This window comes from Alligator sinensis, unplaced genomic scaffold (genome assembly GCF_000455745.1).
Source record: "Alligator sinensis unplaced genomic scaffold, ASM45574v1 scaffold546_1, whole genome shotgun sequence".
Lineage (NCBI taxonomy): Eukaryota > Metazoa > Chordata > Crocodylia > Alligatoridae > Alligator > Alligator sinensis.
In genome coordinates this window covers 369,820-383,337 of record NW_005842061.1, presented here as the reverse complement: position 1 = coordinate 383,337, position 13,518 = coordinate 369,820, and the positions used below count along the sequence as shown (strand labels likewise).

Sequence of the window (13,518 nt, the reverse complement as noted above, 5' to 3'; positions counted from 1 at the left end):
GCCCTGCCTCTCCCCGGCCAATCTGAATCTCCGAATCAGTGCCAAAACAGCATCAAAACTCCAAAATGTATTTGGCTGAATTGAAATGGAACAGTGACCTGAAACGAATCACTGTCCTCCAAAAGGGCCAAATCTGAAACCGAAACAAAACACAGCCGTTTTGCACAGCCCTAACCAATACTTCTGCCAAATATGGGGATGACATAGGAAGTGAGCTGGCCTAGCACACAGCTAACAGTCATAGAATCATAGAAAATGAGGGTTGGAAGGGACCTCAGGAAGTCATCTAGTCCAACCCTCTGCTCAAAGCAGGACCAGACCCAAATATATCATCCCATCAAGGCTTTATCTGGATGAGTCTTAAAAACCTCCTAGGATGGAGATTCCACAACTTCTCTGACTAACTTGTTCCAGTGCTTTCCTACCCTCCTCATGAGAAAGTTTTTCCTAATATCTAAACTAAACTTCCCTTGCTGCAACTTGAGACTGTTGCTTCTTGTTTTGTCATCTGCCACCCCTGAGAACAGTTTAGCTTCATCCTCTTTCAAACCCCCCTTCAGGTAGTTGAAGGCTGCTATTAAATCCCTCTGTCTTCTCTTCTCTAGACTAAATAAGCTCAGTTCCCTCAGCCTCTCCTCATAAATCATGTGCCTCAGCCCCATCAACATTTTTGTCGCCCTCTGCTGGGCTCTATCCAATTTCTGTAGTGGGGGGCCATTTTGTAGTGGGGGCCCAAAACTGAACACAGTACTCCAGATGTGTCCTCACCAGTGGTGAATAGAAGGGAATAATCACTCCTGCTGATTTGCTGGCAACAGCTCCTACTAACGCAGCCCAGTATGTTGTTTGCCTTCTTCACAACAAGGGCAGGCACATAAACTGTCCTCAGATGACCTATTATACTTACGACATTGCTGTTAGGAAGAATGCAACCACCCCAAAATAAGACTGAAAAAGCCTTGACTGCATCCCAGTGTTTATTCAGTATAAGGGTGCTCAATCCCTGACCTGCAGGCCAAACTCAGCCCACGGAGCCATGTTATCTGGCCCACACAGCTTCTCACAGGCTGAAAATCTGGCAGCAGGGGAGGGGTGCCAGCACAAATTGCCACTCCCCTACTCTCAAATTTCCAGTCCCATGAGGAGCCCTACAGGCCAGACAGCATGGCCCTCCTGGCCAGATCATGCACAGTGTAGTGTGGGGCCCAATCTGGGACGCAGGGTGCTGACCCTACAGATCTGGCCTGCAGACTAGCCCCATGCCACTCATCTGACCTGCAGGGCCAGAAGGCTGAGCACAACTGATTCATATGCTTCTACATCTGATGTCCCACCATCTAGTGATACCAAACAGAACAGTACCTCCTTTTGCGCTCCCAAGCTCCTCAACCTCTCTGTGCAGATGTACCACTTCAGCAAACCCCTCATTGCACCTACTGTTAAAAGCTTCCTTCATGTTACTGATGTTATTGTTTGTCAGTCAGAAACAGGGAAGATAAAGAGGAGGGTGAAAACAAGAATATTAGAAAGAAAGGAAACCCATATTGAAACAAAGTTCTTTTCCCTCTGTTCCCATTCCTATTGGCTGCTGCCAGTACAATCCTTCAGCAAGCAGTCTGTTCTCAAGACAGATGGGAAGTCTTTCCTTTCACAATTAGCACCACACACTCTGTGCCTCCAGCCTGGTTGTTTCCTTTGGGAATTTCCTCAAATTGTTCAGGTTTGTATTCAGAGGCGGACTGACTCCTTTCCTCCCTCTTTCCCAAATGCACGGGGAGCAGCTGGGCAATACATGGTATCTACACTTTCACCATGTATTATTCACAGTTACAAACAGGAACTGGCTCCAGGCGCTGCTTGTGCCACTGGATTACCTCCTAATCCTAGCTATAAAGAGACACTCTCCCTGCTTGGGCCTTTATTGTTTTGGAAACAAAGAAGTGGTAAGTTTTAACTGGTGATTTTCCAAATGATTACACCCTTTTCCCAGCTCAGATGCACAGATCAAACGTACTAGCAAAGAAAAGATAATATTAAATATATAGAGCCAAGCCAAACAGCCATATCTAACGCTGTTTCCTTCTCACTTTCACTGTTGGGGATTTGCACCTTTGGGGATGAGTGAGAGAAAGAGACAGAGAGAGAGAGAGAGAGATGAATTCTCTTCCACAGCTTCTTCCTCAGTATTTCCAGAGCTCATACAATGTGGCTGCAGAAGCAATTTCCACTGTCCTGTTTCTTGCTTTTTCAAGCATTCCATCATTCTGCAAAGTGCACTGTCACTTTTTGCAAAATGTTACAATTGGCTTTGCCACAAGGTGAAATGGCAAAGAGCACATCCCCGAGGTGGAATGTGGTGGCAGTGCTCCAGACTCCCAGGTTCCTGAGAGAAATTAAAAGAGTGCTAACCAGGCAGTTATCATTTCCATCTGCCAGAGAGATGTGCCAATGAGATAGGTCAAGAGCAGGGGGCACTATCAGAGTCCAGCACCAAGGGAATGACATCTCTACCCGCTCCAATACCGAGATGGCTCAAAGGTGAGGAAAGGGAATGCAATTCAATGCAACTAGCAGTTTCTGCACAGGAGTGACTGAGTGGCAGCCCCAGCCCCAGAATAGCAGGAGGGCTGCAAAGGAAGACTGCAGTGCTTTGGCAGAGCTGTGCAACAGAAGTTTGCACAGCACCTGCTTGTGTCTAAATAGAGTCACTAGTCCCTACCTTCCATGACTGCCAAACTCAAGCCCCACATAACAGAATGGATATGGAGGAGAAAGGAAACAGCTGGCTAATAGAACATTAGCATGGCAGGGGCAGGGGGGAGGAAGGACGAGGACAGAAGTTGGTGGAAAAGAGAGAGAGAGAGAGACTGACTTACTGAAGATTCAAATTATGTGGGTATCCAAGATAGCCACAATCATTAGCTGATTGTCACAATCACGTATGCTGCTCTCCAGCACTCAAAGCACCCTTGAAAGATCTTGACATTTCAGCCTTGCAGTTTGAAAGACATACGAAGTATGCGAGCACCCACTCTAACTGCACAGTTTTGTCACATACCACTGCTGATGTCGTGAACCTTACATGAAGCACATGGGTTTTGAAGTCCTGATGGGAGAGAAGCAGCAAGTGTTTTCAGCTGATTCAGATCATTTTGAGTTGCTGCAGGTCACACAATAGCCCTCCCAGAATAAGCAATGCACAGCCAGGAGTGCCACTGCTTTATAGAACATGGTGGACATGACAATGCTGCAGCCTTTGCCTGCCTAGAGGTTTGCTCTATGTAATGAAGCTTTTGCTGCATAATGCCTGCTGGGTCCAAGCTACTTTGGATGGCACTGCTGAGAATGAGCAAGAGCTGGAAACAGACTCTAGCTCTTATACAAGGAGTCAAATAGATTGAGCATCCATTCTACTTTGTGCATTAAAGTTACTCAGCCTCTCTCTAATCCTCTAAGAACAGTGGATACTGACGACATAAAATACAATGAACTACGTGAGCCTACCCCAACACAGAACCCTGACAGTAATATAAGAAAAAATATTTAAGAACAATTATTTGTTAGTTTGCCTCAACAGAAGTTCTTTCTCATCAATAGATTTTTTTTTCTGATCTATGAGATCCCATCTATTAGTCTGCAAATTCACTTTTGAAATATAGGTCTGTGTTCATGAATGACATGGAAACACTTGTTTATGCCCTTTGACATGCTCCAGGATGATTCTCTTGGCCACCATGTTCTAGAGGCTCTCAGATTATCGGTTAAAACTGTGGAAGGAAACTGGACATTTACCTCTGAATGTTTGTTTGTCAGAAGCAAAAAAGGGTTGGGGGGGGAGGAAAAATTATATTAAAAAAAAAAAATCAAGAATCTAGAAACATTGATTACTTTATTATTAGAATTATACAGCATATTGTTATCAACCTTTGGCTTGTTTTTAACAGTATTGTTATTAACAATAGAAAATTCCCAAGTCTAAATCCAGTCAGGTCGCCCTTGATTTCTACAGAAACCACCCTCCCTGTATTTTAAGGCAACCTGGATGCTGCTGCAACACTTAAGAGTCCTTATTAACAGGCCCTGTTTTTATGCTTCCCACCATTACCAGGACTAGGAAATATCTGGTCTGAAGCCACCACTGAGCAGTTCTGTAGTCAGGAGTGGCCATCATTAAATTAGCAGTCATCGCTATGCACCTAACTCTCTACATAACCCTCTGCTTCAGAGTGTGCCATCTCAATAATACTGTGAATCTCTACCAGCCCCACTGCTCAAGGTCATATGCTAACCCCTGAACCTCTTGGGCAATTGGCGCTCTTCCCGAAAGCTTACAAATAAAGAATATTTTTTGCAACTATCTAATTGGTCTAATCACCCCTGGACCTCCTGGGTAATTGGAGATTAGCAACAGTATAATTTTGCTGGAATTTTAGAAATCCATATATTCCAGCCAGCTGAAGTAAAGCCAAGCATTTGGTGACGGACTAAAATTAAATAAAAAGGCAAGAAGGAAGCATTTCTGTGTCTTACAAACACACTACTCAACACAATGTAGTGAAAATGCCAACAAAAGTACCAGTCACATGACGTTCTAGCTACTGAAACCCCCATCTGAAACCTTACTTGCTAAGCTCATGTATCTCTATGCAAAGGAAAGAAAGCAAGCTTCCAGGCAGCTTTCTCCCATCATTACTGCATGTTGCATCAGTATTTGTATTTCCCAGAAGGGACTTTTCTGCTTTGCCACAGCCTTACTTGTCTGAACTGGGGGGTGGAGTTTAAGGGTGCTGAATCCACTTCCAGTTAGAACTCCTGTGGTAGAGGTAGTATCTTTCATTAGACCACCTAGATAGTTGCAAAATATATGCAAGCTTTCAGGCTCACACATCCCTCTCAAAACCATACAAATAAAGATTTTTTTTCCCTGCAACTATCTAGCTGGTTTAATAAAGATACTGCCTCTACCACAAGAGTTCTGACTGCTTTTGCCTTCAGACCAACATGGCTGCAACCTATATCTCTGAGTCCCCTTCCAGAAATTCAGAGCACAGAAAGAGCAGGGATGGAGAGGGGCAGGTATACTAATATAACTCTGGGTTGGAGCAGCAGAAAATGGATTTATTAGCACAGGGGTGTGTCAGCATAGTTGAGCTGCCCTCCTCATCCCAAACTCAAGATTGGAAGAGTGCAGGTTACAGAAGGCCAGAGCTCAGAGATGCCATTTCTAGTGTATCTTTGGGGGAGGGGGAGGGGAGTTTCTGCAGTAGCGCCTGGTTTCTATTACTCCTCACTCTGATGACATCTATCTTGAACTTTCAAGTATACTAGAGTTTACCAAATCCAGATCTGTAACACACAAGGCTGAGCAACATAGGCTGTGTGCACACAAAGATTTTTTGTTTATAAAAAAAGCAATCAAAAGCAGTACCCTCATCCCTTTCCATGTTCTTTTCTGCTCTCCACTTCCAGAGCAGCCATATTTTCATAAGTGATTTGCACTAATTGTTTTAAATAAGGCCATACTTCAGGTAACTTAAGTCATTAAGTGACCTCAGATCTGGGCAGACATTGAGGCCTGTTGGTATATTCTCCCCTTGGGAGTTACTTTGCAGAGAAAAGCTGTGCTGCCTTCAGACCAACTTTACAGAGGGAACTGAGACTGATGGGAACAGAGTCTGAAGGAACAGAGTGACTGACTGTTACTGGATCAGTTTATTTTCATTCAGCTGAGATATAAAGTAATAAATAGCATGCTTATATTCTTTGTATCTTCAAAAACAGCATGTGAATGCTGACTAATTAATACAGGCAGGACTGAACAAAGTGTGAGTGTTTCACCTTCATCCAGGAGCAGCTTGGTACTTGCAGTCCAGATACTCAGCAAGGATCAAGAGGTCTCCTTTCTTTTCCTGAATCCCAAGCATGGTAGTGATTGTCATGCCACACTGTCACAACAGTGAAGCAGTGGGAGAATATGACTAGTCAGGACACCACAAACCTCATTTACTTAGCTTTCCATGTTCTGTACTTCCTTTCCCACCATTATTGACTAGCAACAAAGTAGTTCAGCTGTTTGAAGTTTTCCCTGGAATTGCATTCCAGCACTTCAATTCCCAGGAGTTACTAGCAGCCTTACCTACTCAGTGAATTAGAGCTCACTCAATGCAGATCAATCAAATCTTCTCAACTGTCCTGGTTGGTTAAGAGAGTCAAAATGAAAACTGATAAGCATCCTAGAACGAATATGAAGAAGGAACCTAGTGACAAACTTGTTTTGAAATGTCAGCCATGATTACTGCTCGTACTCCTGATGGTTTATTCTGTACTCTTCCCATCAGCACTTAATAGTAATTTACAAATCAAGACAGGAGGAGGAGTAGGGGTTTAGGTGGCAGGGAATAAAAGGGAGATATTTATTTTCATATAATGCATCCTGACAGATACTTGGAAAGACTCTTTACTAAATGCACAGAGAAAGAGAGAGAGAGAGACAAATATATGTCCACGAGTGAACAATGGGTATTACTGACACCCCCTGCCTTTTCTGGAGATTTTGTTCTACTGGATATTTTAGATAAAGAAACTGGGCTTGCTTCGGATTCATTGGTGTTTATTACATGCTTGCCTGTGATCACAGAGTACTGGACTTTATGTTCCAGGAGATCTCTTCTGCTCCTGTAACTAACATCCAGCATTGCTGTCCTCCCAGGCTCAAAACGTGCACAATCAATCCTTTTGTTTTTTCCCATCCTGGGTAAAGCCTTCATACAATATACCACATTATAAACTTGTGAGTGACCATTAGTTTTTTTTCTGCTATACCACTGGCAGGAAATGTGATTTTCTGTGGTTATGCTACATGAATTTTCCCAACCCAGGCTCCTGGAATTTGTGACTTGCCAGAACAGATTTGCTTACTTTGTCCATTTGTACAAGGGATCACTATTCTCTAATGGCAAGAGCAATCTAGAGATGGCATAAGTGAATAAGCCACCAACTAATCAGAAGACATAGGCACCAGAACTGAAGGTCTTCAGACTTTTGAACTGAGAAGAGAGATGCAGCCAGAACAGTTGTGTTAATATCAGCAAGATTCTACCAATGGAAATAAAACAACAAAAAACAAAACAAAAATACCTAAGCATGCTAAATAATACCTTTTAAGATTTTAAATGCTTTTTTGGTATGTCTCAGTTTGGCTGACTGCCTATAACTTGAACTGAACTACAAATACCATCTGTTTCTACCTAGGTGTTCATTTCACAATAGCCTTGAGACTGGGCCTCCTAAATCAAGAAATTTTGCTTCACCCATAGTCTTTCATGTCTACTTGCTGATCACGTTCTTGCTCATCTGATCCATTCCTCATCTTCCAGTTTTCCTCCCCATTTCTTATCCTTCTCTTGGTTTCCTTTGCTGTAGGCAGAAGAAAATCCAAATTCAGTTCAGGGTGTTACCATCATTCAATTCAGAAACTAACTTGGTAGCTCCTCAACAGCAAAGCAGAACCATACAAGTGATGCCAGCGACAGTGACAGACAATGACGTCTGTTTGATTTTTTTGTTTAAGCTGGAAGTGACATGCATGTAAATTGGATCTAATCAGCCACTTCGAATGGACTCTGGGTATAACATCTAAAAATGAAAAAGACTTGAACTGGATTTCTGTGCCCACCTAGAATGGAAACTGTATGTCACTTCAAAAGGAAAGGCTCAATACGATTTCTCCTCCCATGCAGAACAGAGTCTGGATGCATTCTTGGGAGACCGAGAGCTTGATTTCTAGGATAGCCAGCTATGGCTGCCATTCTCCAGCAGACACTAGTCATTAAGATATAATACAAAGTAATCTGTCAACCTGAATCTGCCCCAACAAGGACAAGCAGGTCTCAGTGAAACAATGAGCGATTGACAGTTCATGTAATCTGGTGTTAGCCTGTGACAGAGAGGGACCTGTCATCCTAGAACTGCATCTCACAACCAATCTGCAGCAGAGACATAAAATGAGAAAGACAGAAACCATCTATACCAACCCAAATCTAGAAAGTTAACTACAGTAATTTCTTGCAGAAGTAGAGTGGGTAAACATACAGAACTTTCACATCTAGAGGCCAGAATTTAAAATCTGTCTCAGTTCAAAATGATGCTGGTTACAACACAGACACCTGTACATATATCTATAGGAAGTTGGCATCCTACTGAATTTACTATTCAGGGAATTGGTGTGTCAAAGCTGTACACACCCACAAGTTAAAACAGGATAGCCATAAACTAGTGAGTTCGTGGTTCAGAGTCTCCAAAGGACAGGCAAAGTAACCTCATATATCTCAATGGAGCTTTGGATATGAGCATCATCTGGATCATTAAAGACCTGGCTAAATGGGATTCAGTGGAGCCAGGTGTCTACTGAGTTTAGAAACTCTGCAGAAGAAAGCCAGATGAATTTATATGTTCCTCTGGGGAGAGTCTTTTAGCTGGGCAGCTCATAAACCCTGCAAATTTAAGTGCTTAAGAATTTTAGTGAACAAATGTCCTGCAGAATGCTGAAATGAAGCCTGAGTTCCATGCACCAGGCCCTGTCTAATGGAGATTCAGTTTGTCCAGGTTCCATTGAATATGTAGCTTTGTGATTCCTATGCCCCCTATCTTCTTAGTCATCCCACTTTTCCCCATCCTCACAGCAAACAACAGCAATATGTTCAATCTTCAGAATTAAAGTTTAAATTAAGCATTTTCTCCTTACTTGGTTTCTTTCTATATGATAGCACTTGAAAGTACAGTAAGGCTCTTCGACGTCCTTCAGGGTCAGATCTGGCTGCAGGAATACTGTTAGTTTCAGTGTGGCACAGCTGCTGGCATGCTAGCTTCCAGGCTAGAATTGTGGGCCAAAACATTTTCCCTAGCCCTTTAATACTGACCCTGGGGAAGAAGGGGGCAGGGAGTACAGGGTGATGAGGAAGAGATGAGGTATTACAAAATTGGAAACTTCAGTTGTACCTGGATGGGACAGCAGACACAGGCCCTCTCTGCCTGTCTCCACTGCAAGCCAAGAACTCTATGGAACTTTTCTGCAACAGTAGAAGGACAATAGGCAGCTCAGCATACCTGGATGCTCTGTGAGAAGCAGATTTCTGCTTATGGTTGCATATGAGATGTCACTGAATTCATGACAGCTGCCACTTACTGTATTTACTCAAATTCAAGACAAGGTTTTCCCTCCCCATCAACAGGGGTGGGGGGTGAGCCTTGTCTTAGATTTGAATAGCGGCCCAGGTCAGGTGGTGGCTAAACTCTTGCACCAGGCCTGACCTGTTGTCTGCCCCAGGCCAAGGTATCTTGTATGGCTGGGGAGCATAGCAGGAACTGTGTAGCAGGGTAGGAGATGCATGGGGGAGACAGTGTAGCCTGTCTCCTCTGTCCCCTCCCTGCCTTCCACACCCCCAGCTGCTCACCTTCGACTCCAACCCAGCCAGGTCTAGAACTGCAGCTGCTGCTTCTGCCTGGCTGGGTTGGGCTTAGGCCAGGACTCCTGGCTGTCCTGCAGCCAGAGCCAGATGCAGAAGGTAAGTGGCAGGTGGGGAGGGTGGTGAAGGCAGCAGGGGGGGCAGGAACAGGCATGTGGTAGGGAAGGGTGGAGAGAACAGGCAGGGAGGACAGGGGGTAGGGGTCTGGCTTCTGGCCTCCACCATGGTGGTGGCAGTGGGGGTGGTACAAGACCAATTTAAGGCAACCCTCCAAAAATAGATTTTATACATGGAAAATTATAACAAATTTATATTATTGGGGCAGTCATCTTACATTCAAAGTTGTCTTGAATTCAGGAAAATGCATTGCTTGGTAAAGCAGTCTCAAAATACCTCACAAAAGGTACTACAGTAACCTCGTGGTGGTCTAGTACTCACACAAACCCAGGCAAGCCCCATTTCCTAAACTAGTGCCAACATGACAGCCTGGATAGCTCAAGGTTTGATAGCTTAGGTAATGTAGAAATAAGCTCTTTGGGGCAGTGATTTCTTTTACATTTTGTTTGAATAATAGCCAACCCAATAGCTGCTCAGTCCCAGCCCAGGCAATCCGAGATGCTCAGACCTAGGTACTTACTGATCACCTGAGTTAACTCAGAGCTGTGGAAATCACATGGGGTTTCATTCTTAATAACCTAAATGTGCAAACTACTACCATTTACTGGGAGGCCGCTTTTAGGATAGGGAACTGGAACAATTAAGGCACAAAGCAAAGGTTCTTTATCCTTATATTCTTTGCTCTCTCCAGACTTGCATGGCTACAATGGAGAACCATTGACCTGAATACAAACTCTGTCCTTCAGCTGCTGATCTGCTTGACTGCAGCACCAGGTTCTGCTCCCAGGACCAATGCCAAGACCAGGCTGCCGCCTTCAAAATTTGAGAGGTACTGGTTGTGGGAATAAGTAGAGAGCCTGAGCACTGCGCTGCTCCATACAATATGACAGTTCCAATGGATAATAATACCAACCTGTCACTGCCATAGTGGCTACATAGCAATGAATGGAGAGCCATACAGGAACAGCAGTGTCAAAAAACAGGCAACCTGCAACCAGCTTACAACTGTATCATCTCTCTGGTGGGAAGAGATCACGCAGAACTTGAGGGAATGAGAGCAGAGATATTGTCCACTAAGAATTCACCAAAGAATGGATGAATGGCTGCCCCTCAAGGCAGAGAGACAGACACACCTGATAGCTTTAGAACTGAAGGGCAATATTTTCAGAGGCAGCTACAGAAAGACTGCCTTGGATTTGGGGACCCAACCTAACACACTGCAGGTCCAAAGGATTGATTAACCAATCAAAAGGATTGATTAACCAACAGCCCCTGTTGATTTCAGTGGAATTTGGGGCTCGTCTGCTCCACTGAGAACTGAGGAGTCTCAAGCCAGGTACTTCAAATCACATTTGGTGATTGCTCAGCTGAAATGATGGCAGGGGATGAACAACCCTGCACTGCAAAGCAGCACCCCCTCCAGTGACAAGGAACATGCTCTTAAGGTTATCCAGTGTAACAACCCTTAGTCCAAAGGATGAAGTTCACACATAAACACCGGAAGGGAAGATGGGAAGCAGAGAAAAGGAAAAAAAGATGGGTGCCTTCAACAGAAGCAGAATAGACCATTCAAGGGTAAAAATACCTTCTGTGCTATGATTTAGGTCCCCTTTAATATTAAATAGACAATAAATATTCTCCTCTTTGCTGCCCTACTGCCAAGAGAGTCATCTCAGGCCTGTGAGATGTTGATTAACAAGACACTGAGGCACATCTGCACAAATTACGCAGGTCAGGAAAGTAGAAGCACCAAGGAAAAAATGGGCTGGAATTGCTCTAAAGATGCAGGGAATGGAATTCTGTATTAAAACCAGAAAGTATCTGAGAAAAGTAAAAACACATAGACACAAGTGAGCAAGTACATACCTCTGTACATTAGGGAGAGCGTTTGTGTTCACACTCCTGTGAGCATATGTACATGTATACATGCCTCTGTGTGCTGATACACATAGTTCTCTGTAAGTGCACATATGTCTTGTGTGTGTGTATACAGCTAAATGCATGTATCCACATGCGTCTAAAATACAAGCTTGTAGGTGTAAAGAAAGGGATCATATTCCAGGAAAATGCACTGCCATGTGGATTCTGGCAGTCCAGTGGGGCCCATTATACTAACAGTGTGTCCATTCAGCCTGATATATAAATTACTAATGTAAATTAATGGATAATTGAAGCCCTTTAGTCCTAAATATTTAAATTATTTAACAGGCAATTAAGAAAGAGAGGGAGGGATAGAGAAAAAAAGGAGAGAGTCCCTAACTATGTAAGTAGAAAGAGCTAACCTGGGCACAAAAGAAAACAGCTGACAATTATTTATTAAAGGGACAGTGGCAACTTAAATTTTCCTCCCACTTCCAGCTAGGATATGTTTTAAACCATTGTTTCCCAACCAGGATGCCACATAATGTTCTCACTGTTAGGTGTGCAGACATAATTCACAAGATAAACCTGGAGATTTCAAATAAGAGTCCAGAGTGTCAAAAACATTCTGACCTTTTGTGGTCTTTCTGCTTTGCAACAGAAGAATTGCTCTATTATTTTTATGTAGTTAAAAGACAAGTTGTCATATTGAATGAAATAGTTTGTTTGTAATAGTTGCCCATTAGCCAGTTTAGGAAAAAGACAAGATTCATCGTCTTATCTAGGCCATTGTTTTGGTTTACATGCGGAAGGTCCTGACTTTGCTCAAAGTCTTAACTCTTGAATTTTATCTTTAGAGGCCTTTAACAACGTTAACATAAAAATGACCCTTAAGTAAACATCCCACATTCCGAGAAATCAAACCCTAGGGCCTTTGACAAGATTGGAAATAAAAGTCAATTCAGTGATATGGAAATTCCCCAAAGTAATTAAAATGGTCAAGAAAATAAACTGATTACCAAGCAAAAGAATCTGTTGAGTAAGATCTGAGCCCAAATTTGGGAGTAGTGACAGGTTTGGGTAGGAGGGGCCCAAGACAGCAACTCACTCAATAAAAACTGTAACCTACTGTCCCAATTTGGAGGTAACCTCACTTGCAGAACAATGAAGGAAGAATTGCAAGTGTAGGCCGGATCAGATTGATCACCTGAACCACCCTCTCCATGAACATGAATCTCTTAGTTCACGCTGAAGCCGCGGAACGCCCGAAAGGGACTGAAGGAAGGGGACTTAGTCCTATCAGTATTGAGGCCAGCCCATTGAACCGTATTGCTGAGGCGAGCCCATTGAACCGTACTACTGAGGCCAACCCATTAAATTGTGCTACTGAGGAATGAAACCATATTTAGGTGTTTGGCTTCTTGGAATTCTAGGATTGTAAGTATATTATGAAAAATAATAGTATTGATTCAAATTTAACTTTGACTTGTAATTGTAATTGTTTTAAGGAAGTATATTTCGAGCATTGTTTCTGATATATGTAGTTATTGTGTTCTTAATGTTTGTGGTATTTCTTAAAGCTAAGCAGTGTTATATGTGTAGCAAAAAATTTTAAAATAAAATTGTGTTGTATGAATTAAGGATGCAATCATTGTGAAATCATGCAATCAACTAAATACTCCCCCAGCCAGTGCATCAAACAAATCAGTAAGTTGTGTGGGATTTTCTCTGTTCCATAACCCACTAGAGACACAAGTGAAAACAAAGGAGCTGGCATTTTGCAAGAACTTTAAAAAGGCTGAAAACTACTGTTTTAAACAGTGTGTTCTGAAATTTAAAAAAAAAATTATGAAAAAGATTTTTACCCTTTGCTATTGGTATGTAGAAAGGTACTTTCAACAAAGGAAAAATTTGACTAAGGCTGGATAATTGGAGGAGCAATGAAACTGAATCTTCACCAAGTGCTGTCAAACTAAGAGAAAACATGCACAATATATGTTTTTGGCTAAATACTTTCAGCTAGAGTAATCTTAGGGATTGCTTGTAGTGTCAGTAAGTACAATATTTTCAGGCAGGA

General features: G+C 42.8%; 1 protein-coding gene across 4 annotated transcripts in view; it reads right to left on the bottom strand.

Moving 5' to 3' along the window:
- UNC5B (unc-5 netrin receptor B) overlaps window positions 1-13,518 on the bottom strand; it is a 124,217-nt gene that overhangs the window by 82,749 nt on the left and 27,950 nt on the right. The window contains exons 1-2 of one of the 4 annotated variants that reach the window (XM_025203542.1): window positions 7,676-8,696; window positions 7,311-7,416 (exon numbers count right to left, since the gene is read on the bottom strand). The exons of the other annotated variants lie outside the window; for them this stretch is intronic. Coding sequence (XP_025059327.1) covers window positions 7,311-7,314 — 4 coding nt within the window. The 5' untranslated portion in view covers window positions 7,315-7,416; window positions 7,676-8,696. Of the gene's footprint in view, window positions 1-7,310; window positions 7,417-7,675; window positions 8,697-13,518 lie in introns of those variants that run through there. 4 annotated transcript variants of the gene reach the window in all.